Source organism: Crocodylus porosus, unplaced genomic scaffold (assembly GCF_001723895.1).
Source record: "Crocodylus porosus isolate Cpor-Errol unplaced genomic scaffold, CroPor_comp1, whole genome shotgun sequence".
Classification (NCBI taxonomy): Eukaryota; Metazoa; Chordata; order Crocodylia; family Crocodylidae; genus Crocodylus; species Crocodylus porosus.
The window spans coordinates 15,192,314-15,217,197 of NW_017728906.1; the positions used below are offsets into that span (position 1 = coordinate 15,192,314).

The 24,884-nt window shown below is 40.2% G+C and overlaps 1 protein-coding gene across 2 annotated transcripts in view; it reads right to left on the reverse strand.

Annotated features, from left to right (window-relative positions):
- The window catches only part of CADM2 (cell adhesion molecule 2), a 339,304-nt gene that overhangs the window by 181,248 nt on the left and 133,172 nt on the right, over window positions 1-24,884 (reverse strand). For both annotated transcript variants that reach the window (XM_019528734.1, XM_019528733.1), the window contains exons 3-4: window positions 8,166-8,318; window positions 4,284-4,421 (exon numbers count right to left, since the gene is read on the reverse strand). In XM_019528734.1, coding sequence (XP_019384279.1) covers window positions 4,284-4,421; window positions 8,166-8,205 — 178 coding nt within the window. In that variant the 5' untranslated portion in view covers window positions 8,206-8,318. The remainder of the gene's footprint in view (window positions 1-4,283; window positions 4,422-8,165; window positions 8,319-24,884) is intronic.

Below are 24,884 nucleotides of genomic sequence, written 5' to 3' on the forward strand. Positions count from 1 at the left end.
AAATCTTATAAAATATGATGTTTAAAGAGCCATCTGGTGAGACATGTGGCCATTGCTGTTATGCCTGTTAAAACCAGTTGCTCATTTAGGATACTGATGCTACCTACAGTTATTTTTCATCTTTAGATAGCTTGCATGCACTCAATTTGTCTTCTCTTTTGGATGACAGCTTTGCTGGAATAATCTACCATGTATGTTATTTACACTGTTAAATTTTGCCTTTTAATTATATTTGACAAGGTGCTACTTTTTATTTGGCATCCTCAAACACCCTGCAAACTGAAAGGCCCCATTTTCTGTCTCTCTGCTTTCCATGTGGGCCAAAGAAACTCAGGTATATTTCAACTGATTTGAGCTGAAAGTCCCTATCTCTTTCCAGTATACCTTTCTGATTTTGAATTCGAAAGCTCTCAAGACAGGTATATTAAAAATAGATTTCTGTATCAACTACAGTCTCTTTAACTTATTAATTCTGTATCACAGTCTTTATTTTATTATATATTATTTAATAGGATGCTATACAAAGGTGAATGTTTTCTCTTATTGTTAACAGTAACTTTGCTTGAACTACCTTCTTGATTTGCCAAAAAACTCCATAATTCCAGACTAGTGGATAAAAAAGAGGGATACAAAAAGAATGTATCCAACATAGAAATAGTAGAATTCCGATAACTTATTAATCTAATCTTTTAACACCCAAGATAAACAAGACAGTAACACATATCAGTCTATTCAATTGTAAGCATGCAAAAGCAGATCAATCAGCAACATATCTCAGATGGTGACACAGGCCTGGTGGTAAAGATTGTTTCAATTAAAGACAATATTCCTACAGCAATCACTCACAGGTGAGAATGACTGTCTTATCTGTGTGTCTGAAGATGACCGATGAGGCCTATTCTGGATTGACAGACTCAACTACAGCTTGGACATGTGTTTCCATGAGGGCGCTGGATGGCATTGGATTCTTGATTTGATCCATGACATTCTGTTTCTGCTTCTTCTCCTACTTTTCAATTTTCTGTTGCTGTCATGAGGTTTCAAAGTACTGAGATCCCTGCAGCAGACTCTTCCTCTATTGGGGAGCTCCTGGATGATAGTTTCCTGTAAATTGGCATTAATGTTTGATTTTTTCAAGCTGGCCTTGAGGACATTCCTGAAGAGCTTCCAGATGACATGGTTGGCCTAATGAAGTTGATGTCAGATGATCACCGCCTCAATACTTATGGTGTTTGTTTGCAAAGGGGATGCTAATGTTGGTGCATCTTTCCTCCACTGGATTTGGAAGATCTTCCACAGGCAGTGTTGACAGTAATTCTTCTGCACCTTTAGATGCCTCCTGTATGCTATCCATGTCTCAGCTGCACGTACAGAAAGGTGGGGCTCATGACTGCTTGATAAATCAGGAGCTTGGTTTTGGATCTGATGTCATGATCTTCAAACACATGCTTTGTCCAGTATCTGAAAACTGCACTTGCAAATTTTGTGGCAAAGTTAGATTTCTTTGATGTCAGCCTGCTGCAAGGGATGGCTTCCAAGGTATGGGAAATACTCAATGTTCTCCAGTCTCACTGGAATTTAGTCTTCTCAATGTTAAGTGTGAGTTCCATTTTCTTGTAAAGAGGTTGATGCTTGCCTGAAGGTCTGCTTCCAAGTCAGAACATATTACAGTATCATCAGAGAACTGGAGCTCAGTGACAGAGGTCATGATGGTATTAGTTTTGGCTTGGAGCTGGCTGAGGTTAAACAGCTCACCATCCATTCAGTAGTGTAGCTCCACTCCAGCTGGTCTGATGTAGCACTGTGGCAAGGAATACTAGGAAGAGCAATAACACAGCTTTGCTTAGCTCCTGTTTTAAACTCAAAGGGATCTGTGATAGATCCATTACTGAGAGCCATTTCTTGCATACCATTCTGCATGCAGAGAATGGTGACAAATTTAGTGGGCATCCATACCTCAGAAGGATCCTCCACAACACTTCTCGGCTGGCAGAGTCAAAAGCTTTCATGGAGGTCAAAGAAGGCCATGCAGACAGGCTTATGTTGTTCCCAGCGTTTTGCCTGCTGCTAGTGAGCTGTGAAGATTGTGTCAGTTGTGCCTCTTGATACCCTATACCCACAATGAGATTCTGGAAGGAGCTCTTTAGCAATTGGAAGAAGTTGGTTCAGGAGGGTTCACAATGATCTTTCCTGTGGTGGACAGCAAAGTGATCCCTCTGTAATTTCCAGTTGGACTGCTCTGCTTTCTTGGAGACTGTCATAATCATGGGGTCCCTGAGGTCATCTAGGATTTCCTCATCATTCCAGATCCTTAAGATGAGGGCAACAAGCTCTGATGTTGAGCTCTTCTCTCGCTGTTTGAAGTTTTCCTTGGGGATTCCATCCACTCCAGATGCCTTATGATTCTTCATCTGCTTGATGGCTTTCCTCACTTCATCTAGTTTTGGAGATTCTCAGATCATCTCTGACTGGGTGTTGTGGTATGGATTTGAGAACACTTTCATCAGTAAGAGTCTTGATTGAGAAGGTCTTCAAAATTGTCCTTCCAATGTGCCTTGATGACTCCCCCTTCCTTGATCAGGTCTCCTCCATCTTTATATATTAATGGGATTGGTCCCTGAGTGCTAGGACTGTAGATGGCTTTGGTGGCACTGAAGAAACAGCAGATATTGTGGATGTCAGTGAGATGTTGAATTTCCATGACATTCTCTTTCCACCATTTTTTCTTCATATCATAGGTCCTCATTTGGATCTCTGCCTTGACTTGGTGGAGATTCAATTTCTTTCATTTGGAGTTAGTGTCATTTTGTCAAGCTAAAAAGGCCTTAAGCTTGTGATCAATCACCTCTGGGATCTTCTAGATAGTCTCATCAAGCCAGTCTTGATGTTGTCTGATGGAGAATCCAAGTGTCTCTTCACAGCCACTGCTGAGGGTAGTCCTGAGGAGGGAACCACACTTACTCCCATTATTGGTGATAGGAACTCCCCAGTTTTTTGCTGAGGCACTGTGGAACAGGTCTTGTTTGCTTTGGTCCTTGAGTCCTTTAACGTTGATCTTCCATCAGCATTGCTTCTGCTGGAGTTGTTGTTTGGGAAACAGTTTGAGTGAAATACTGAGTGGATGAATTGGTGATCAGTCCAGCTATCATCAACTCCTACCAGAACTCAGGTGATGTGGGCATGTTTGCAATCCCAGGCATGGACAATGACATAGTCAATCAGGTGCCAATGCTTAGATTGTGGGTGTTGCCACGATGTCTTGTACCTGCTTTCCTGTGGAACAGGGTGTTGCTGATGGTGAGTCCATGTTCCATGTAGTTGCTCAAGAGGAGGATGTCACTGAAGTTGACCTTTCCTACTCCTTCTTTGCCTATTGCTCTGTTCCAGAGATTAGAGTCCCTTCTAACTCTGGCATTGAAATTAACAAGAAGAATTAGTCTGTTTCCCTCCAGAAAATCAAAAAGGACTTAGTCAAGGCTCGTACAGAATTCCCCCTTGTTTTGATTGGTGGTGTCCAGAGTTGGGGCATATGTGCTGATGCTAGTGGCACATTGGCTCCCTGCCAGTTTAAGATAGAGAGTTGTGAAGTGCTCATTAAATTCCAACAGGGAACTCATTGGGTTGTGTTATGAATTCATTCTTAATGGCAAAACCAACTCTGTGAAGTTGGCATTCTCCTTCCTGTTTACCCTTCCAGAAGAAGGTACAGCCACATACATGTTCTTCGAGTTTCCAATCTGCCACTTGCCAGAGCTCCCTCAGTGCATCTACATAGATTTTGTGTCACCTGAGCTCTAGGGCCATAATTACAATGCAGCACTCTGGGAATTCACTATGAGGGTCCTGATGTTCCAGGTATTGAAAACGATGGTGTGTCTTTACTGGTATTTTTTGCCACAATAAAGGTGGTCCCATTAGATGCAGTTATGCAGTTAGGAAGAAGGTAGACAGGCTAAGTTTAGGGAACCTTTTCTATTCCTTGCTCCATGTAGGGTGAGCAGAGCAGATCCTGAAGAGGGCTGCTCTGCTCACAATATTATGTATAAACTGCCACAAGTCCAGTTTAATTAAAAATTATAATGTATAACATTTTGGGGGAAAAAAATCACAATTCAAATTATTTTAATTGGTTCTTCCAGATTTAACTGATTTTTGAACACTCAGACAAAGACCACCTTCTTAAAGAAATTAATGAAAAATACAATTCCACACAATTCTGAACCCCACTAAATGCCTGTTTCAATAATGTTATGACCTAATTATATTAAAATTATTTTGAATACCTTTAACTTCTTTATCATTCTTAAACCATCTAATATCAGCTGCTGGTTTACTGCCAGATGTCTTGCAGGTTAACTGCATCCTCTCTCCTTCCATAACTGGTGAAGCAAATCCAGTAATTTGTGGCTTCTCAGGAACACCTAATAAACATACAAACAAAAGATACAACATGTATCACTATAGGCATCTGTCCAGAATTCTCTGTGAAATCTCAGCCAATTTCCAAAAGAATTTAAGCACTACACGTACACTACAGTCATTAACAGCTTCTTTTATTCACTGTCTGAGTGTTATACTTCTCAACAGTGAGGGTCATTGATTCTATTTTCTAGTTTAGCTGTACCATACTAGATTATAAGAGAAGGAAAAAATATTTTGTATTTCAACTTAAAATTAACTCAGTTCACTTTATACTTTATGTTCACATTCAGAGTGACTTCCTGCAGCTAGATCTAAACTGGTTTCAGTGTATTAAGACAAGTTTGGGTGGACAGCCAAGTTTGGTAGGCCATGTAAGGGAACGCTGTTGTTAGAATATATCAAAGCCAAGACCAGAAGCCAAAGTCATCCAGAGTGGGTCAGGCTGGAGCTGGGCCACCACTGCTCCAGAGCCAGTGCAGAGGTACAGCAGAGCAGAGCAGCATAAAATCAGTAGCAAGGGAGTGGTGTGGGGAGGAGGGTAGGGAGGCACAGAATAGGGGTCAAGCACAGGCAGAGGGGTCAAGGAGGAATGAAATGAATGGGTCAAGCCATTTTCCCCACTGTTGTATTCCATGCTACAGCAGTGGGGAGACAAATCTAAGATGAATCCCCAACCCCAATAATTAGTTTCCATACATGGAAAATTTTAACAAATTGAAAATGTTAAATTCTAAGTCATCTTGGATTTGACTAAATATGGTAATAACAACAACAACAACAAGCCTCATCCAAAGTCTACTGAATTTGAGTAATCTTCCCTTTAAGCACTGAAGTTTGGATCAGGTCATAGGACAAAAATATTAATTACTATTCAATTCTGGCAAGGATTTTTGCAGCATAGACATAAATTTTAAACAAAAAAGTGTTTCAGTTCATATACAGATAGTTCACAGATAGTTTTGCTGGATAAAGGGCTCAGTTATAACAATTCAGACTATGGCTGCATCTTCCAGTTTGGCTCCTTTAATTCTCCAATGGTAACTGACAAATAAATTGCAGCCAACAACAGCAGCAGCAACACAAAATCCTTAAGGAGACGCAATAGAATCTATTAGACTGAAAGTCTAAAATAAATGTATTCCTTTTCAGGGTCATGAAATAGCATCTAATAATAATACCTCTGTATTAAAATCTAATCCAAATCGGACCATTGAATGAAAAGATGAATAATATACAGACATATTCTCTATATGAATAAGAAAGATGCCACAAATTACAGAGTTTTAGTCTCATAATTGAACATTTTTAGAGTTTGAAAAACAAATTATATAAAACTACAGAGACTGATGCTTCTTAAGCATTAGCTTTCCTTCTGTTTAAAGGAAAACAGATTGTTTGACGCCCTAATTAGCAGCTATTGGAGCAAGTATTAATTGAATGTCAATTTATCTTTATCTTTTCCTTTCTTTTTAATATTTGGACCTTTGGAATATTTTGTATCTCTGCCTTGCTGCCATGTAATAAGTTGAATTTTAAGTTGAATCTATTCTTTAGATTATAAGATAGCTCTCTATGGACAAAAAAAATAAACTTAGTCAGTTGTTATCCTCAAATACTCTACTCTGAGTGGATATTTTTGTCCTTAATGGCAAACTTGTGAAGATTTTTGTAAAGTAGTCTCAGTGGGACTACTGTGAGACATAATTCATATCCTATGAACAAAGCCAATTCACTGGCTGGATTAATGCTAATATTACCAGCACCAAGAAATCATTGCATTAGCCCTTTTAAATTCAACTGCCTGCCTTTCTAAATGTAAAAAACAAAACAAGAGAGAGAGGAAAAAAAATGAGTCAAGTTCAGGGACAAAAAAAAATCAATCTCTAAAATCATATAACCTGTTAGGTACGCAGGTGTGTTTCAATGAACTATAGCAATTTCAGCTGATTGGGCTACTGACATTCATAGAATCACATAAAGCTTGGAGCTGAAACTTTATTTCCTAGGCATCTCTATGAATCTATTGCTTTTCCGTGTGTCTTTCTAACCTTTGGGGAAAACAGCAGAGCATTTAGAGGATGAAGCATAAAAGAAGCCCACAGAAATACACACTTTGTAGAGGAAAAAAGGAGAGTGGAATGAGTCCAGAAAATGCATAGGTAAGGAAAAACTATAAGGCTCTAAAGCCCTTTTTGATTTCACGCTCTCTGGTTTTGTTCCCTTTGCCCTGTACAGTATATTGTTCAGAGATGAACACATGAATCCTGTTAACCCCTTTGCTGCTTGGGATGTACAGGTTATGCACATCTTAAAAAGCCCTCATAGGCTAAGTACAGACATTCAAAAAGTCCAAGGTGGAATTGAGCCAATCTACGCAGGCTTCTCTCAGCTGTGTAAACTGGATCGGGAGTGAAGGGAACTCGCATTCACTCTTTAGTTGGGGGAGGTGAGAGATGCTTGTAGAGGCCGAGGCCAGAAAGCTGGGCATGCTATCAAATACTTCCCAGCGTGCTAGAGATTCCTGAGGGCAGACATGTAGCTCAATGGCTGCACCATCCCTGACTGGCTGTCAGACACACGCTTCCCCCTGCTGCCCTGTCATCTGTCAGGCAGCTGGCAGCTGCAGGTAGCTAGTGGAGGGAGGCATGGTTGCCCCGTTCGGTAGCATGGCAGTCCCTGGGCTTTGTCCAGGGTGGGGTCACCGGGGTCAACCTCATGCAGGACAGAGGTATGGGGGGGGAAGAGCAGGACTCTTGAGCTGCTCAAAGTGGGGGGATGCTAGTGGTGCACCCCACATTCCCAGCCAGGTTGGTGGGGCACAGAGTGTCTCTGCTCTATCCCAAGCCCTGGGATCATGCCCCAAAGGACTCACAGGATCCCACGCCTCCTTCCTCCACCCCCCATCCCCCCACCAAGTCAACACTGAATTCCCTGCTGAAGCCACGTCTCTTCAGACACAGGCTCTGATCCCTGGAGGTGGGAGGGGGGTGGGGGGAAGACCTAGGGGGCAGCCATGCCCTTGCAGCTGCAGAGAAGTGGCTTAAGTCAGGAAGTGGGTGCTGGCTCTGGGGATGGCAAATGCCCAGCTAACCCAGCTGGGAATGTGGGGTGTACTGTTGGCACTCCTTCCCCCCATCACTTTGTGAGCCCCCTGCCTCTATTCTGCCTCCGGCTGACAAACAGAGAGCTTGTGGGTCAGGCCAACTAGTTGCTCAGCTAGTTGCCGCAGCTCCATGTCAGAGGTGGTTAGCTGGGACAGGCAACTGGGATACTGGTGGAGGACGACTTACCTTGATTCACGAGCAGACCTGGAATGGAGGTTCAATAGCACCATCTAACCTAAATCAAATAAGGCTGATACTGTATTTATCCAGGTCTATCTTAGACAGGGATACGCTATTTTTAAAATGGTCTATTTGTCCCAACCTTCTGTTTTGTTACAGATATAAACTAGTTTCCAAATCACCTAAACCTGAAAAAGTGTCATGTTTACACCTGGCTATAAGGTGCATTTTTGTGTGCTTTATATTTCATGATCTTACCACAGCTAATAAGGGACTTGTTACCTTCAGGCTGGCTTTAGGCAAACAGTCTTCAAAAAAAGCATTAGTAGATTTTTAATATGCATTGTCTGAAAAGTTTTCTGAAAATGTCCCCTTAAAGTATTTATTGAAGCTAGAGAAATCTTTGTCCTCATCTCTCCAACTGTTTCCACTTTTGTATTCAAAACAAGTTAGACTTACCCAAAACAGTAAGAAAAGCCTTGGAAGTTTTGACAGGCATTGTAAATAAAGAACAGGTGTACTGCCCTTCATCCGACAGAGACACATCACTGACGCTGATGCTCAGTTCATGCCATGAAGCTCTAACCAGCTCAATTCTGTTGTCCCTCAGGGCTGGAAAACAAATGTACATGTTAAAGCTATAACATATTATGTTAGCATGATATGGTATATTACACAATAGATTGTATTTAGCAATCAAACAAACTTCTAAAAATTATAAACCTACTAGACATAGGTTCAGGCCAGGTTTCAGGATATGCTCAAATTAGTTGAAAATGATAAATAATGAAGATGATGTAAAGTTTTACCAATTTAACAAGCCAATTAGGTGAGAGCCAACCTCATTTGCCTTTTGGTCTTTGAAATAAATAACTGTGTATTTTACCAAATCATACTAATGAAATTCTGTATTTTATCATCTGAACCAGAACATGTATGTGTTACATCATGGTAGATCCATGTAGTCAGCCACAAATTTTGTTTTTTTCTCCCAGAAGCAGAAATTCCCATGCTAGTCCTTTGCAATTGTTTGATGTATTCTAGCCTTATGATAGCCTTACCTTTCCTTTCTTCCCCAAAGTATTTTATTTTGAATGTACATGTTTGGATCCCATTTTAAACTTCTATTCTCTTTTAAGAAACCCTATTTCTCCTAAAGCTTTTTGGTCATATACTGCTTTCTTGAAAATGTTTTTTACTGTATTTACTCAGATATAAGACAAGGATTTTCCCCCAGTCAGCATGAGTGGAAAAAAGGCTCCTCATCTCACAACTGCATACAAATAAACCGTATTCAATATTTTGCCTATAATTAAACCATTGCCAAAAGTAGCATGTGCTCAGTAATGAAATCAACTATGAAGTTGTTAAAAATGCAGCCAACACTGAGCATGACTATAAAACACAAGATGCATAATGGGCAAACATACTGATGGGAATCTACTACAAAGATACATTAGGGCAGCCCATCTAGATATGTAGTAATGTCCATTGAGCACAGTCTCCCTCAGTACAGACTCTTGTTCAAGTCATGGAAAGCTACTACATTTAATACTTTTAAAGTTCTTTCTCATACCCACAGCTGATTTATGCTTTTCTTTCCGATTTCCAATGATTCATGTTTCTTCACCAGCCCTAAATGTCTGGCAAACATCACCAAAGGGAGTCCCAAACAGTTCACTGAGCATCCCTTCTGTTGCCTGCCCCCCCCTCAGCCTGTTACATATGATGAGTGTGGCCCCACTCCCCAGGAGGTGTAACTGGACCATGTTGCCCTGCATCTCATCTGCATATACATTTTTGGAAGATCCCAGGACTTGTGATAAAAATACCTGGTTCCAGTCATAAGTGCTGGGCTAATTAGTACATGAATCCTTTGTAGGGGTGGTATCTAGAGTACACATATATACTGAGCAATGTCAAGCTGTGGGGTCACCATGGCTTGAAATGCTGTTGACTCTGCTGGGACCCAGCCCCATGAACTAGATGATAAATCATGAGCCTTTAGGCATTGGACTAACAACATGCATAGTTTGTATTCTATATAAGAAGGTATTAAAATACTGCTTAAAAGTATGTTTGCAGAATACCTGTGTTAAAGCTTGTATCAGTTTAAAAAAAAGATAGATGTATCAGTTTATCTATCTGTATTTTCAAATTTGCTCCTCTCTTCTGTATTCTCAGGGAGAGCAGGGTCTGACAGCAGAGTGGGGAAGAGGCTGCAGGGAGAAGAAGTTGAGGGGGGCAGAGGGCAGGCAGGCTACATAACACCTCCCCCCACCTGATTTATTTTCCTTGCTGTACCAGGGGGAAAGGGACGCATTCAAGGTAAACCTCCAATAATTAGATTCTATATCTGGAAAATTATATCAAATTTATAACTGTTCCATATATAGAATCTAATTATTGGGGGCTCTCCTAATACTCAGGATCATCTTATATCCAAGTAAGATATGTTATATCTATTAATACTCAGATTGGCTTGGAATGTCAGCTTTCCCAAGCATTTTAAGAGCATATGAAATTATAGATTTCATAGACATTAGGGCTGGAAGGGACCTTGGAAAATCATCAAGTCCAGCCCCCTGCCCCAGGGGCAGGAAGTCAGCTGGGGTCATAGGATCCCAGCAAGATAAGCATCCAAATATCTTTTGAAGGTGCTCAATGTAGGTGCTTAAACCACCTCCAATGGCAGGCTATTCCAGACCTTGGGGGCTCGGACAGTAAAGAAATTCTTCCTTATGTCTAGCCTGAAACGGTCTTGCTGGAGTTTATAACCATTCAACCTTGTCATCCCTTGGGGCGCTTTGGTGAACAATCATTCCCCCAGATCCTGGTGAACACCCCTGATAAACTTATAGGTGGCCACCAGATCACCCCGGAGCCTGCGCTTTTCCAGCCTAAAAAGCCCCATAGCCTGTTGTCATAAGGTCTGTTTTCCTGACCTCTGATCATGTGCATGGCTCTCCTCTGGACTCTCTCAAGCTTCTTCACATCCTTTTTGAGTTGTGGAGCCCAAAACTGGACACAGTACTCCAGCTGCGGTCTCACCGAGGCCGAGTACAAGGGGAGAATGACGTCCCAGGATTTGCTTGAGAAGCATCTATGGATGCAAGCCAGCATTTTGCTCACTTCACTAGCTGCAGCATCACATTGAAGGCTCATGTTCATCTTGTGGTAAATCATGACCCCCAAGTCCTTTTCATCTGTAGTGCTAGTCAGCATATCAAAAGGATGTTATAGGGCATTTGTAGACGACACTTTAAAGTGGGTTTAAAATGGGTTAAATGCCTTTTGCACCACTTTAATGTCATTGCTGTTTGCACATTCAGCAGTGTATTGTGCGTTAATTCTGGCTGCTGTAGCACATTCAGCCACGTAACACACCTTAAATGACTTTGGGATGCAGCAAGTGACTTTGTGGTGCTGCAAAGTAAAAAACCTCCAAGGAGTTTCAGTTTCCTACCCAATAGCCGTGGAGGGAAGCACCAGTCTCCATGTGGCTCAGGGGCTGTGCAGGCAGCCCACGCAGGCAGCCCAGCAGCAACCCAGGAAGACAGGCTCCACAGAAGGAAAAAAAAAAGTGATGACCCTGCTCTCCGCCCCCTGAGTCTGCCTGCCTGCCTGAGCTTCACGCAGATCCGGTGCTTCCCTCCACAGCCACAGTGCCCCTCAGGACTCCCTGAGCTGTGTGCCTGTGGGCAGGTGCTGCCTGGGGGTGGGGCTGCCGCTACCGCAGAGAGAAGCATCACCCCCGCACTGTGCAGCTCAGAGACTGCTCTGCCCACTAGCAGCTTGCTCTCCCCTCCCTGCTGCTGGAGAGGCAGGTAAGGATTGGGCTCCGACATGGATGTACACAACATGAGGGTTTACTTCACCCTAAATTGAAGCGGTGTTCATAAAAACCTTTAATTTAGGGAGAATTAAACCCCTGTGTCATGTACAAATGCCCATAGGCTCTACATATTCATTCTTCAGTTATAAAATGCGAATTCTGGTTCCACCAATTTTTTACCTTCTTACTTTACTGAGGTCATACCAGTTTTCTGAAAGTCAAAGCACACATGAAAATAGTGATTTGGGCATTCTTTGATTGCTGGAGATAATCAGGGAATGCAAGCATTGTCTTGGACTTCAAACTCCTTTTTTTGGAAGGGGCCTGTGACTCCACTGTGACACCCAAGTTAGAATTTAATTATAATGAATAATTACTTAACCAATGATAAAAATGAAAATTTCTCATAGCCCTTCGGTTGCTACACTTGGATGTTCTAAAATCCTTGCAAAACTATCAACATGCTGCTGTGGGAGCCTAAGACAGGTCTGCATCAAACTAGGCAGCTCCAACAGACACACTTCTTGCAGGCAAATTGCCACTAGAATCTCCTTGCCTTCCAGGGATACCTCTCTGAGCTTCTTTGCACTGGCTAGAAGCTGGATTTATGGGTAGTTTCAGGGTAGGTCAGCTAAAGCTTGATACAGTCTTCCAAAGGCTTAAAGGTAAGAACTCCAAGCAGACCTCATAGTCACATATGCCATTAGCTGCTTCAAGGTATAGTAAATAGTGATTGTGACTATGCATGACAGACATCTTCCAGTCTCATTTGAGACACCATTTTAAACTGCTGGTCAGCTTCTGACATCCTACAATAGTAAATACAGATGATCTTGCTGGATGACAAAGGGCGAATATAAGTAACATAAAAAGAAATATGATTAAAACCAGATAAGACAAAAAAGCAATAAAAAACCACAGGTACACTGACATACTATAGCTGAACACATAAGTCCCTCTCATATCAGCAGACAAAAAAGAAATGTGATGATTATAGGTCAACATTTCTTATAGTAGTTAAGCTTATACTACTCTTTAAGAAGATAATTTCTTAGCCATTAAACTATCTTTGGAATTTCCAATTCTAGTCACATGCTTACAGTGCAGACTTAATAGTAGAACTCTATTATATGGAACTGTATTATATGTTACTGACCTCCAGAGAAAAAGATTATTTACCAAATGAACCACTGTCTCTAAATGGTTTAACTACTACACAGTTACATAATTTGGATGAATGCCCTATGTAATAAAATATTTAAAGATTACCTGGAAAATGTCATCATGTTTTGCTCTCTTTTAACCAGAATTATTTGAATATTTAATACAGTATAGTAAATAATACAGTAAATTGATATAATTTGAAAATGCCTCATTACTCCCTAATGTATCATGATTGTGGAGCAAAATGTGCCTCCAATAGAGCTTTCTGTATCTGCTACAGTATTTCCCTATAGACACATCAATGTTCAAGAAGAATTTTATACACTTGAAACAACACTTATGTATTCTATTGAAGCACAAAAGGTTTATGAAAGATGCCTGTAGCAAAGCAGTTCTATTATTAAAGAAGGTAAAAACCCCCATCTTTTTAAATAGTAACCACCACCATCACTACCCACAACCCCCTCTTCCTTTGGTTTCTTTTCCTTTTAAACAATCGTACAACATAAAAACAACTAAATCAATTTTCCAGAAAATTGGTAAAAACAAGTACTACTCAGGAATCAAGATATGATACACCAAGCTTCAGGCTGGAGTGAATTTTTACTGAAACCATGGAGAATAGGTCTTTATAATGGAAACACTAGCAGATTCATATCAACAATACTAAAAATGGCGCCCATTTAATGGTCATTTGAAAGAAGTTTGTCAGTGCCTGTTGTCCAAAGTGCTAAAAATCTAAACTATAATTATAGCTTTGTTTTCTTTCCTGTTGAAATAACTCCTAACAATACCTTGCTTCTTCTTTTCTTTATAATGGGATTAGCCTGCAACCAGGCCCAACCTTAGGGAAAATTGTGTCCTGGGTGAACTTGCATTTTGGTGCCCCCTCCTGGTACTCCCCTTCCCCCACCAGCACCTCTCCCTTGGATCCCTCCTGGAAAAGAGCAGCAGTCCCAAGTAGAAGGTGCTGGCTGCAGTGGCCAGCCAGCCAGAATGTCTTCCCTTCAGCTCAGAGCCCAGCAAGAAGTATTTGAGGCCCATGGAGGTGGTTCTGAATGCGCAGGAGAGCAGGAGGCAGCTGGAGAACATGGCACAGGTTCCCCAATTTCCCCACTTGATCCTTCACCATTTCCCTGCCCCTGCTGACCACTCCCTGTCAGCCTTGCCTCTGCCACCCTTCACTGCCAGCTCATCCTCATCCTCCCATGTACTTCCCAGAGAGGCAACCACCATGTGCTGCCCAGACATAGTGATGAAGGTGCCAGGGAAGTGCCTCCACTATGCAGGCAGCTGCCAGCTGCAAAGAGCCAGGCCAGGCCAGGCCAAGCACTATCCCATATATGTTCCTCATTTCTGCCTGGTCTGCTACGGCCACTTCCTCTCCTCTGCCCACCTGTCCTTTTTGGCACAGCTCCTCACCACTGCTGCTGGAAAGCAACCACCCTGCTGCTACTGGAGACAGAGGGACAAGAGAAAGCCACGTGGCTCTGGTGGGAAGGAGGCTCACAGTCTCCAGAGATGGGAGGGAGGGAGCGAGAAGGGAGGACCCCCCCGCTCCACCACCCAGTGCCCCAGCCCCAGGGTCTCCTGGCCAGTTTGGCAGCAGGGCTGCCTTGGTAAAGGGGTGGCAGAGTTACAGTGAGAGAGTGAGTGAGTGAGTGTGTGTGTGGTGGCCCACTGACCATAGCACCCTGGGCGGTCACCTGCATCACCTACCCCTAAGGCTGGTTCTGTCTATGGTACAGTTATTGTTACTATGTAAATAAGATTCCACCTAAATGTTAGTCTTGTCAAGGCCTTGTCTTGGAATTTATTCCTTCATTGCTTTGGGATAATACTAATCATTTTCAACATATATTTTTAAAAAAATCAATCACTCTTGGAGCTTCTTTTTTGTGGAAGGATATGCCTATCACAGAATGTATATACGTTCTCCCATTTAATGAAGTAACTGAAATTCACAGCAGATAAAATATGGGCTTAGTGGAATTTTGCATGCATGTGAAACCTGGTATGATATAAGGGACTGGCTTTATTTGAACTCAGACTTCTTTTTGAATGATATTTGTATTGAATTTTCAATTCAATTTTCAATATACTCCTACAGTAATAAAATAGCCCAGGATCTCTTCGGGTATTAACAAGAGTCACTAACCTAGTGTCTAAAGCATCTGTTTTATACTGCAAAGATATAGCAGTATGTTGTAGTCTAGGGCAGCAATTCTTCCCTCTAGATTATTTTTAAAAGTGTCATATTAATAGCTGAATCAGTATGTTCTACTTAATTTATAACCATTATTATTTACTATTTGTATTGTGGCCGTGCTGAAGTGGTCCAGCCCCAGTGTGTTTTTATGCTGAGGTACAAACAAAAGAAAAAGATGCTTTCCATCCAGCAGAGTTCACACAATCCATGCAAAAAACAAACAAAAAAATAAATTCCTTAATTTTCATGATACCATTTCTCTTTCTTGTTGTCTGTATCTGATGTTTTTTTTAACATCTCATCCAGTACCTCCTCGTTTCTACCTCATGTCCATATTAGAAGCCAAAGGGGCCCCTTGTTAGTAGCTGCTTCTTTTTTCTCTTTCTACAACATTTTCCTGGGTAAGCTCATCTATAGACACAGGCAGAGCTGTCAGCTTTACACTGCATGAGGATATGTTTATATGACATATTGAATTTATAAAAAAGAGAGAATTAATTAGAGTACTATCAATATCACCACAGTTGAATCAATATCATTCTTAGTTTTTCTGTGCTAGGATCTTCTGTTGTAAACATTCACTGAAGTGTACATTTCAGTAAGAAATAACAAATATATAAAAAGTTCCAGTGTTTATTAAAATTCTCAGAAGCTATGAAATATAACTAATTTATGGGTATATTAAATAATTACACATAAAATAGCTTCCAAATGTATGCGTATTATTTGACCTGTTCTTCCTTTTTTTTCTTCCTTTTTTTTCCCCCAGAGGTTATCTTTTCAGAATGTTTTTCAAGCTAGAAAGATATCCCTTAAAGGCAACTGTCTTTATTTGCACAGCCTGGTTATACTGGAAGTAGAGGATTCAACCGTACTTGTTAGCAATCATTACTGGCTGGCAACCATTTTCAATAAACTCTTTACACACAATCACATTAATCCATGTTTGGCACAAAATAGTATCACTACTATGTGCAGTTATATAGTGAAGCTCCATGACTGTATTTTATATAAAAAAGAAAGGAAGATTAGTCATCCACACTATCATGGAAACAGCATTCACTCTCCATACTAGAATAAAAAGGCATCTGGTCTTGTTAGATATAGTAGTCAGCAACCAGCAACTGTAATCTTGTTTTATAGGGCCTACATCCTGTAATGGTTTGGAGTTAACTATCAGAAGTACATGTGGAGAAAAAAAAAACCCCTGAAAAATTTGCAAATATTTTAACAATATAAACTTATCATCCCCTGAGACCTTGGAATTCACTGTTCTCTTGGTCATGGGGCTAATGAGAGCTCTCACTGGAATACGAATTAATTCTAATACTCTACAGATCATGCAATGCTCCCAATAAATAGAATCCTGTGCAAGAAAAAAAAGTCCTTTGATTTTCAGATTCTAGCTTTGAACACAGCATGGCCACCAAATCTTAACTAAATTTCAAAAGTTTCAAATTCTGCTTTTGGATCCACAAACAAGTTCACGTGATTCAGTACACTGAGTTCAGTAAGTCCATAACAAAAGTAAAGGATAGGGGATGCAGATAACATATATACGAGAATACAGGGAAGTAAACAAGATGGTGGAAGAAACTAAGATTTCTGTATTTCCTCATGTTCTTCCTCCATTATTTCTTCTAATGATTTTAAATTACATTTCATCTACGAATGTCACTCTCTCTTTAGATCTTCAATATATTAATTGAACACATGGATCTAATTGCTTACCTCAAGTGTTGGCAATCTTTTGCTACCACAGGCCACACCCTCCCCCAGCACCCAACTGGCCTGCATTTACCCTCATCACAGATGCCCACCCCCTCTATAGGGAAAGGAAATGTAGGCATGAGAGAGTGGCAGGAGGGGCTGTGGAAGGGGATACGGGGCATCTGCATTTGCAGCCTATACATGAGTTGGATCCAGCCCAGGGGTACTGGGTTGCAGAGCCTGACCTACCTGGTTATTCAGATATCTCTTATCTACTGGTAATAATTTCTATAGCATTTATTGCCATAGCATTTAAAAATCTTTAAAAGCAGAAAAAGCAACCTCACTATCTCCCTCCTTCTACCCACCTATAAAAGGAAAAACTTGATTAGTTTTACATGTTTTTTTGTGAGAGCAGTGTGGGGAGAATATGTAGAAATTACTGAAGGGAAGCTAGTTTGAAGAGATGTCTTTTGCTTTGGTTTTGTTTGGTTGGGGGGGGGTTCTGTTAGATTTTTGTTTTGTCTTTTGTGGTGAGGCCCATGATCTCTATTCTCTCTTGTGGAAATGAGTTCTGTAATTTAGATCTTGTTTCTGTGAAAGTTCTGTCATCTTTGCTTGTATCATCCATTGATCATTTCATGACCTCAGTGGAACCTCAGTTATTATGGGAGATCAGGGATGAAGTGATATTTGAGGTGTCTATGGCCATGTTCATGACAGGCTTCAATATTAGTAGAAAAGCTTTGAAATTGTCTCTGTCTTAAATGGGAAGCCAGTGCAAGAGGCAAATCATTATGGTGGTGAGTCCACAGCCACCTGTGCTGCCATGTACCAGTTGGAGTGACACTTATATAAAATTACTTGAAAGAACCAAAATGGAGATCACAAATGTATGCTTATTGTAGAGAAATGTTTGTGTAACAGGATGGGGCACAATATTTTGTTAGACCATAGATTATGAGTGTTGTTTTTTGTTGCCATGCCATATTTCAGTGATTAATGTCACTAAACAGTTGCAGAATAAACATAAGAAATTATATAGATCTCATTGCAAAAAGCCGCATCTTAAACTGTTGCAAATATACTATTAATTTTTTTTTTAAACTGTGCATATAAAATGCCATGTTCATCAGTGTGAAGTATTGTGTTTCAAGGTCTGATCATCTGGCCCCTTCTGCAGTGGGGAATTACAGGATATCCTTTTATATTGATGCAACTGGATGAGTGCTGCAGTATAACAATCTAGGAAATCTTTAAAAATCATGCTTTTCAAATACACAGCTGCAAAAATTAAAACTGGAAAATGATCTGGCAAAGTTAGAAATGGTAAGAATTAAATTAGATGAGATTCAATAGATAAAATGTAGTGGAAAGAAATAATAATTATATAAAATGGGGGACTGCTATCTAGTAAATAGTAATGCAGGAAAAAAAGGGGGCTAGAAAGGAAATAAGTTAGCTCTATGCACACAGGTAACACTACTGCAAAAGAATGAATCCTGTTTTGGTATGCAACTTTAGGAATAGCTCTGATAAGGGAAAAACAACAACACTATTCTAACACTTTGATATAACCACATATATTATAGTGTGTACAATATTTGATCCATCTTTATAAACAAGCTGGACAAACTTCTCAACTAAAATGACAATAAATCAGAGAATGGTACATAGAGTCTGAAAAAATATTTAGGGAGCAGATCTCATCTGAGGTAGATTGTTGAGGGTCTGTACACAGAATATTATCAAATAACAAATAGTTATGGTAGCCTGACCAAAATATAGTAGCAGGAGTTAAGAAAGGGGATTTTTCCTGTAACCAAGTAGGGTAAAATGAAAAGTATTGCTCGACAACAAATTTTAGGTTAGATCAGAATTAGTTTGAAACGAGAAGTCCTGGACAAAAACAAGCTATCTGGTAAAATACAAAGGGAGTTTGTTAATCCACACTGTCAACCAGCAGCCCTGTAAACAGGTTTTCAATCTGACTGTTCTTTGAAGAGTAAACATAGCTGATTCTGCTTGTGGTCGTGGGAATCATATCAGCAGTTATATGTAAATGATAAAAAAGGGATTGTAGAGACACCCAAACTAGTTGTAAACTACCTAACCCTGGTACCAGTGGTAGCCTGGTGAGAAGCCATGATCTCCAATACAGCAATACAGCACAAAGTAAATACGGTGCATCACATGCATTGTAACGGCTGGGATCACAACTGTCTCCTCTTTCCAGCATCTTTGGACACAATTCTTAAAAGCATGGCTTATCAGTGAAATCTGAGAAAACCAGGGTCCCTGCTTATAAGGCCTCCCATGTGCACTATTTTTATCTAATTTTAATGGATTAAAAATTGCCTTTGAGAAGAAACAATTTGTTTATATATTGTGTGGTAATGAATACAGTTAATCAGGAGTGACTTCCAATTTCTGGTTCTCAGGCTGAGAAAAGGCTCAAGCAAAGGAGGCTTCTGGCCTGCAGCAGAGTAGACTCTACCTGTAATTTTTTTAATCCCTCAATAGACCGTCTGTCAAAAGACATTAATTGCAGCTTCAGAGTTTACTATATGCATGGGGCATCACAAGGATCAAATAGTGCTTCAGCGTTCTAAAGTTCAGTCTGAAACAGTGAGCCTAAGAAAGACTTTAGTCTCCAAGTTACAGCATTCAGTCTGTGATCCTCAAATACACGTTCTTCCCAAACCTCCCATTCAGATTCCACAGTGGATTCTCTGAACAACTCTCTCTCCTCCACTCTCAACTCTTTTCCTCGAATCACAGTCTGAGACCCAGATTTTCAAATGTCTAATCGCTTTTAAAAATCTGGCTGCAACCCTCTGCATCACCGCCCTGCTTCACACTTAACACCGTCTTCCGCCCCTTGGTCTCTTGGGGTGCTCATTAACACTGTAAAAAATTCCAGAGAATATATCAAGTTCTTCTAATTCTTTTATCTTTCAGCACTGCCACCAGCCTCTTAAACAGTTAAAGTCTCCACCTGCTTGAAATCCAATGCTTGTGGTCATCTTTTACCATGAGACTTCCTCTTCCGGCCCTGTCTCTCTCCTTTCTTCAGTCAAGCAGAAAGGAAAGGGAAAGGAGAGAACTTCAAGGAGAGAACTCACACAATCTGATGTTATCCCCAGCAGCCTACCAAACATATTTTCAATTGTCAACACTTTCCCTTGACCCTCCCTCTCCATCCCTTCTAAATGCTTTCTTCTCTTATCCTAAATCTAACTTTCACTCTTTCCTTGGAGCCATTTGGGCTGCATACTAACATTTTGCTAGTATACCCCATACTTTAAAATACATCTTTGATTATATCTGTATTTCCAATTATCATTATATCTCCCTCCTCCTTTTTCCTTTTAAACATACTCTTTAAGTTGGCTGCAACACCTCTACATACACTTTTCTTATTCTTAGGGAAAATAATTCTGCCCCCTCAATATGGAGGAGGATTTCAAATTCTGAAGTGAGATAGCTAAAAGAAAGTAGCTAATTAAAATTGATTTACCCACTTCAGTGTAAAGAGTATGGCATGATTACTGCTGAAAACCCTGTACAATGGAATAGAAGATTATTTAGAACAAATAAAAATACTTCTTTTTCTTAACTTTTGACATTGAGTTCATTAGTATTTCTAGAATAGAGCTGCAAATATACAACAAATATGTACATAAACTGCAAATTATTATAATACATTGCACCCACTGCCATTGAACCTTCCAAAATGAAAAGGTAGTTAATCCCTCCTCTCCTTTCTTCGAACAGTTTCTTTAAAATAATCAGGTGCTAGTAGCTGATTTCTACAATAGTTGTGTTAAATGTTCATGGGTTAATTCTTTGAGGACATTTAACCAATGAAGAGAAAGCTTGCAGTATATATTTAAGGTGCTAAGAGTAAGGATCATCTAAGTCTTATTTGGAAATGAACTGCAATTGGAAATGAAATGGTTGGCCCTTCCCTTTATCCCTAATGATCACAAATTGAAACTTCTTGAGTGCTTCAAGTGAAATGTTTCTACTTTCCACAGCCAAAAGGGAGGCAACAGAAAAAGATGTTGCCAAGTACTCATACTAAAGTATATACATAAGAACCGTGGGATAGATTTACAGTCAGCTTAGCAGTCAGTGGAGGGGGCAGAGTACTTGTGTGATGTTTCCCATCTGCTTTTCCCTTGTGCTGGGCTACGCTATACAAGCTTTAGCTTTCTAGATGACCTTCACGGTCAGTCTTTAAGTACAGAACTTTATAGAAGCCAAGTTCTGAGAAAAAAAAGCATCATAATTCAATCAACCTAAGGTGGAAGAAGATATTTTTGGATACTTTCACCATCTAGGCCTTCAGTAGCATGGATGAGTTCAGCAGAGTTTTGAGACTGAGCAACACTGCATACATCCACAGCTAATACCTTCAGTGAGCAATTATGCCAGGAAAAACTAGATCTTCAAAATGCTTCTCTTCCAAGGGTATTTATACCCGAAAGCTTGCAAAGAAGATTTTTTCCAACTGTTTGAGCTTGTTTAATACAAGATATCACATTTACCCAAAGAATCTTGTCTGCCTCTCTTCAAACCAAGAACTTTAGGATGTTATCAAAACTAAGCTAGAGCCAAAGATATTTGAAAACAGTCTTACTGAGCAAAAAATTAGTTCGTAATCCAATTATTAAAAGATTATGTTGCAAAGTCCCTGCAACTGCTGATTCGAGGACTACATTTGTGAATTTCCTGTACTTGTCAGATGAAAATCAGAAGGGGTTCTTTCTGAGAGGCCAGTTGCAGAGGAAAAAGTGAAATACATGTTACATACAGTCTCAATGAAAAATATGAGCACAGTGAAACAACAAAATTAAGTAGACAAATGCTTTTATTATATGCCTCTTTTCAGTGCTTGCTGAATTTAAACATATCTCTGTACACAAAATTGCTAGAGCAGACTGACATTGTTGTCAAAATGTGTCTGATCCTAAGGCTGCAGGTGTGTTTAAAAGAACTGAGTGGCACTCTCAGCAGCCAATCCAGTTACAGAGAACTGGGACAGTTGCACTAGCCCGGGATCAAGGTCAGGTGTTGGTCTGGCAACTTGGGGCCGACTCGATCTGAGCCTAACTGACCAGAAGTCCTGATATACAGGTATGGTGCTCTGCTCTGCAAAGGGTGTCCACTAAACTGGAAAAGGAGTGGTTGGATTTCTGCAGTGCTTTGGGTGGGCTAATTACTACTGCTGGATAACAGTTCCAGTTATCTTGCTGCTATGTTATCTAGCCCATCTGCAGTGCCATACAGACATGGACAAGCTGTTTAGGAGAATACGTGCATGAAGCAGCCTGAGGACTCAGCTACAGGGCATAGGAAATTTACTGTGGTAATGTAGCCTCCTGTAGAAATGGGTTCCTTAAAAGCTGAATAAATTTGAGCTAAATTTTTTTAAAAGAACAAAAGAAAGAAATCAATTATATTACATGTCATTTACACTAGCTAAGACGTTGGTCCAAACAAGTCTAGCAAGATCCAGGAAAGGTACCTGGACACTAGATGAAATGTTACTCACAACAACAAAGTAAGAAAGGAATGATGATTATAGCACACTCTCTGAGAAGTGAAATACTGAAGCCGAAGTGACATCCTGAATTATTCCATGAATGCAGAGTCTGATCATCCATTTCAAAATTAAATAGATATTGTTCTCTATGAAACTGAAATCAAAGGCTCTACCCAGATTTTCCCCCATTGTGGAACAAATCAGCTACTGTAAGTCAAATGTCATCTTTTAAGGTGATCCCTCGTGGAATAAATCTGGCAGTTGTAATAGGCATGTCAAAAAAGCCACTAAAACAATATCTTGACAATGTTCTGACCCCCTGTACTACTGCAAGCTCTTCAATTTTTCTGTCAATTCATCAAGCAACTCTTGTCACAGAAGAACTTAACACATATAATGTGCTAATGCTGTAGCATATCCCCAAAACAAAAATCCTTCAGTCCTCTAATTTTACTGCCTATAACCTATGTGTACACTAAAGCATTCTGAGGTGGTCCCCCCCCCAGAAAAGGACTTACATACTAAAGTCAAAATTGTGTGCTTGACAGATCTAAATAAATAAATACAGACATAAAAATCCTGCTGGGCACATCTATGCGATACACTACTGTGCAGCAGACTAATTTTCTGCACACTAAAGCATCACCATCTACACAAATGGCAATTAGGGTGCAGTAGACTAATTTATGGTGCTGCTGGATAGTCCTGTCTGATATCTGACAGCATAGCAAATTACTGCACTTAAATGTATGTGTAGGTGGTGACTTTGGGATTAGTTTACTTCGACTCAATTTGAACCTGAAGTATATTCAGTCACATTAATTGTATGTGTAGACATACTCAGTAGCTGTCTAAAGTCCCTAAATAAAGTGCTAAGCCTAATTGCTTTATGGACTGAGTCCTCTGTGTTTCTAGCAGAGAAAACTAAATTTTCATTCAACAAAAGCAAAGTTTGGGCTTTTTGATCTCAAATCCCACCCTACTTTTGAAGAATGGGGCTTTTTTTGTTTTTAAGGAAAACTCTGTGGAAGAAGGTCTTATATTCCTCTGAGATGATGTTATTCCATCATCTGATAGCTCATCTAATAAGGGCAGATGTCTTAGTGGGCTAGCATCTGTTCATGAGACAGCATGTAGTACAGCTCTTACAAATAGTGTGCCTGTGCTGGACTCAAACAAAGCATTATTGAAGTGTTTCAAAGATTTTCTTCATCTTTAATAATAATGGAACTGAAGTGTAAATTATGATAATAAAAAGCCCTACAGAAACTTCTAGGTACTTCATAACTGGTTAAAGAAAGAAAGAAAGAAAGAAAGAAAGAAAGGTGCTTCTGTGTAAGTTCTGTGTTAGTATATACAAGGATAAGAGGGGGAACAGCTGAAAGTTCTAGTGTTCAAGTCAAAGACACCTACCAACATAAAAAATGGATTTTGGTAATATCAACAATATATAATCTATACAGAAGCTGTGTATCAACTTACAGGAAAAATGAGGAAAACAATCTTTAAGACAAACAACAGAGTAAACCAAACCTGACAAGCCTGAGTGATGACATAATACCCTCTTACTCTGTGATGGTCACACAAAAATGCCAAAGGACACAGAGCTGTCAGTCTTGTTGTTTATCTTCTATCTAAGACTAATAAAAGAAGGTGGGTGATTGACAGAAGACAGACATGGGCACAGTCCTGGGCATACAGTTTGCACTTCTGTTTGAAAAATGTATTGATGACTTCAGGGTTGACTTGATTATTATTGCCTTCTTCTGAAGTATCCTTATTTTCTCTTTTCTGAGACTTTTGGAAAGTCGTTTTTAAATACCTAATTGTTTTTTAATTAATTATTTCTAATTGCTGACATTGCAATTACTTGGTAACTTTTTCAACAACATCAGCAACTGGACAGGTGCTTGGGTCAGTAAAAGTAAGGCTACATTTTGCATCAGTCCCTTTAGAACTATCTAGACAGCTAGTGGGATATGATTTTAACATTTTTATTTTTAGATCACTCTCTCATAAAAAAAGGACTAATGCAACTCTGCTAGATCAGCTCCTAAATACTAAAAATGGAAAATGACACAGGCCTCTATAGAGTAAAACACTGAAACAGCATCATTTAGTCCTAACCCACAAATCTAACAAGGAAGCTGAAACTGACAAAACGCAAACTAGGGAGAGTTTTTACAGAGAAGCATAGCTAAAAATACAGAGAAGCATCGCTAAAATTGCTTTGTGTGTTGTGAGTGTGATAAGACCAGGCCACAGAGCCAGCCATAACACCCCCTAGTGTCTCTGCGGCCCTTGCTGGACTCAGGCTCGAATGCAGCCCTCCCTTGATCGCTTGCCTGCCACATCTTGTTTGTATTAGAGACAGTGTAAGGGAGGCTGCCCATGGGCTTTAGAGTGAGCCTGAAGCTGCACAAATCATCACCGGATCCCTCCTGGACCCCCTTTTACTCAGTTCAGACTTCACATGAAATCAGCCTTTTCAGCCTATCTGTGCCCCTGCAGGCCACCTGTAGCCTTAAGGACTTACTGTGTGGCTCTGTCTTGCCCTACACCATGCCCCATACCTCACAAGTGTTATCACTCACTGATGTCACCTGATGTTCACCATTTAGCCCCTCTCTGGATGACCTCAATACTCTCAGCCCCTCTTTTTGGGCTCCCGGACCCTCAGATCCCCTCTCAGCCCCTTTGTCTGGGCTC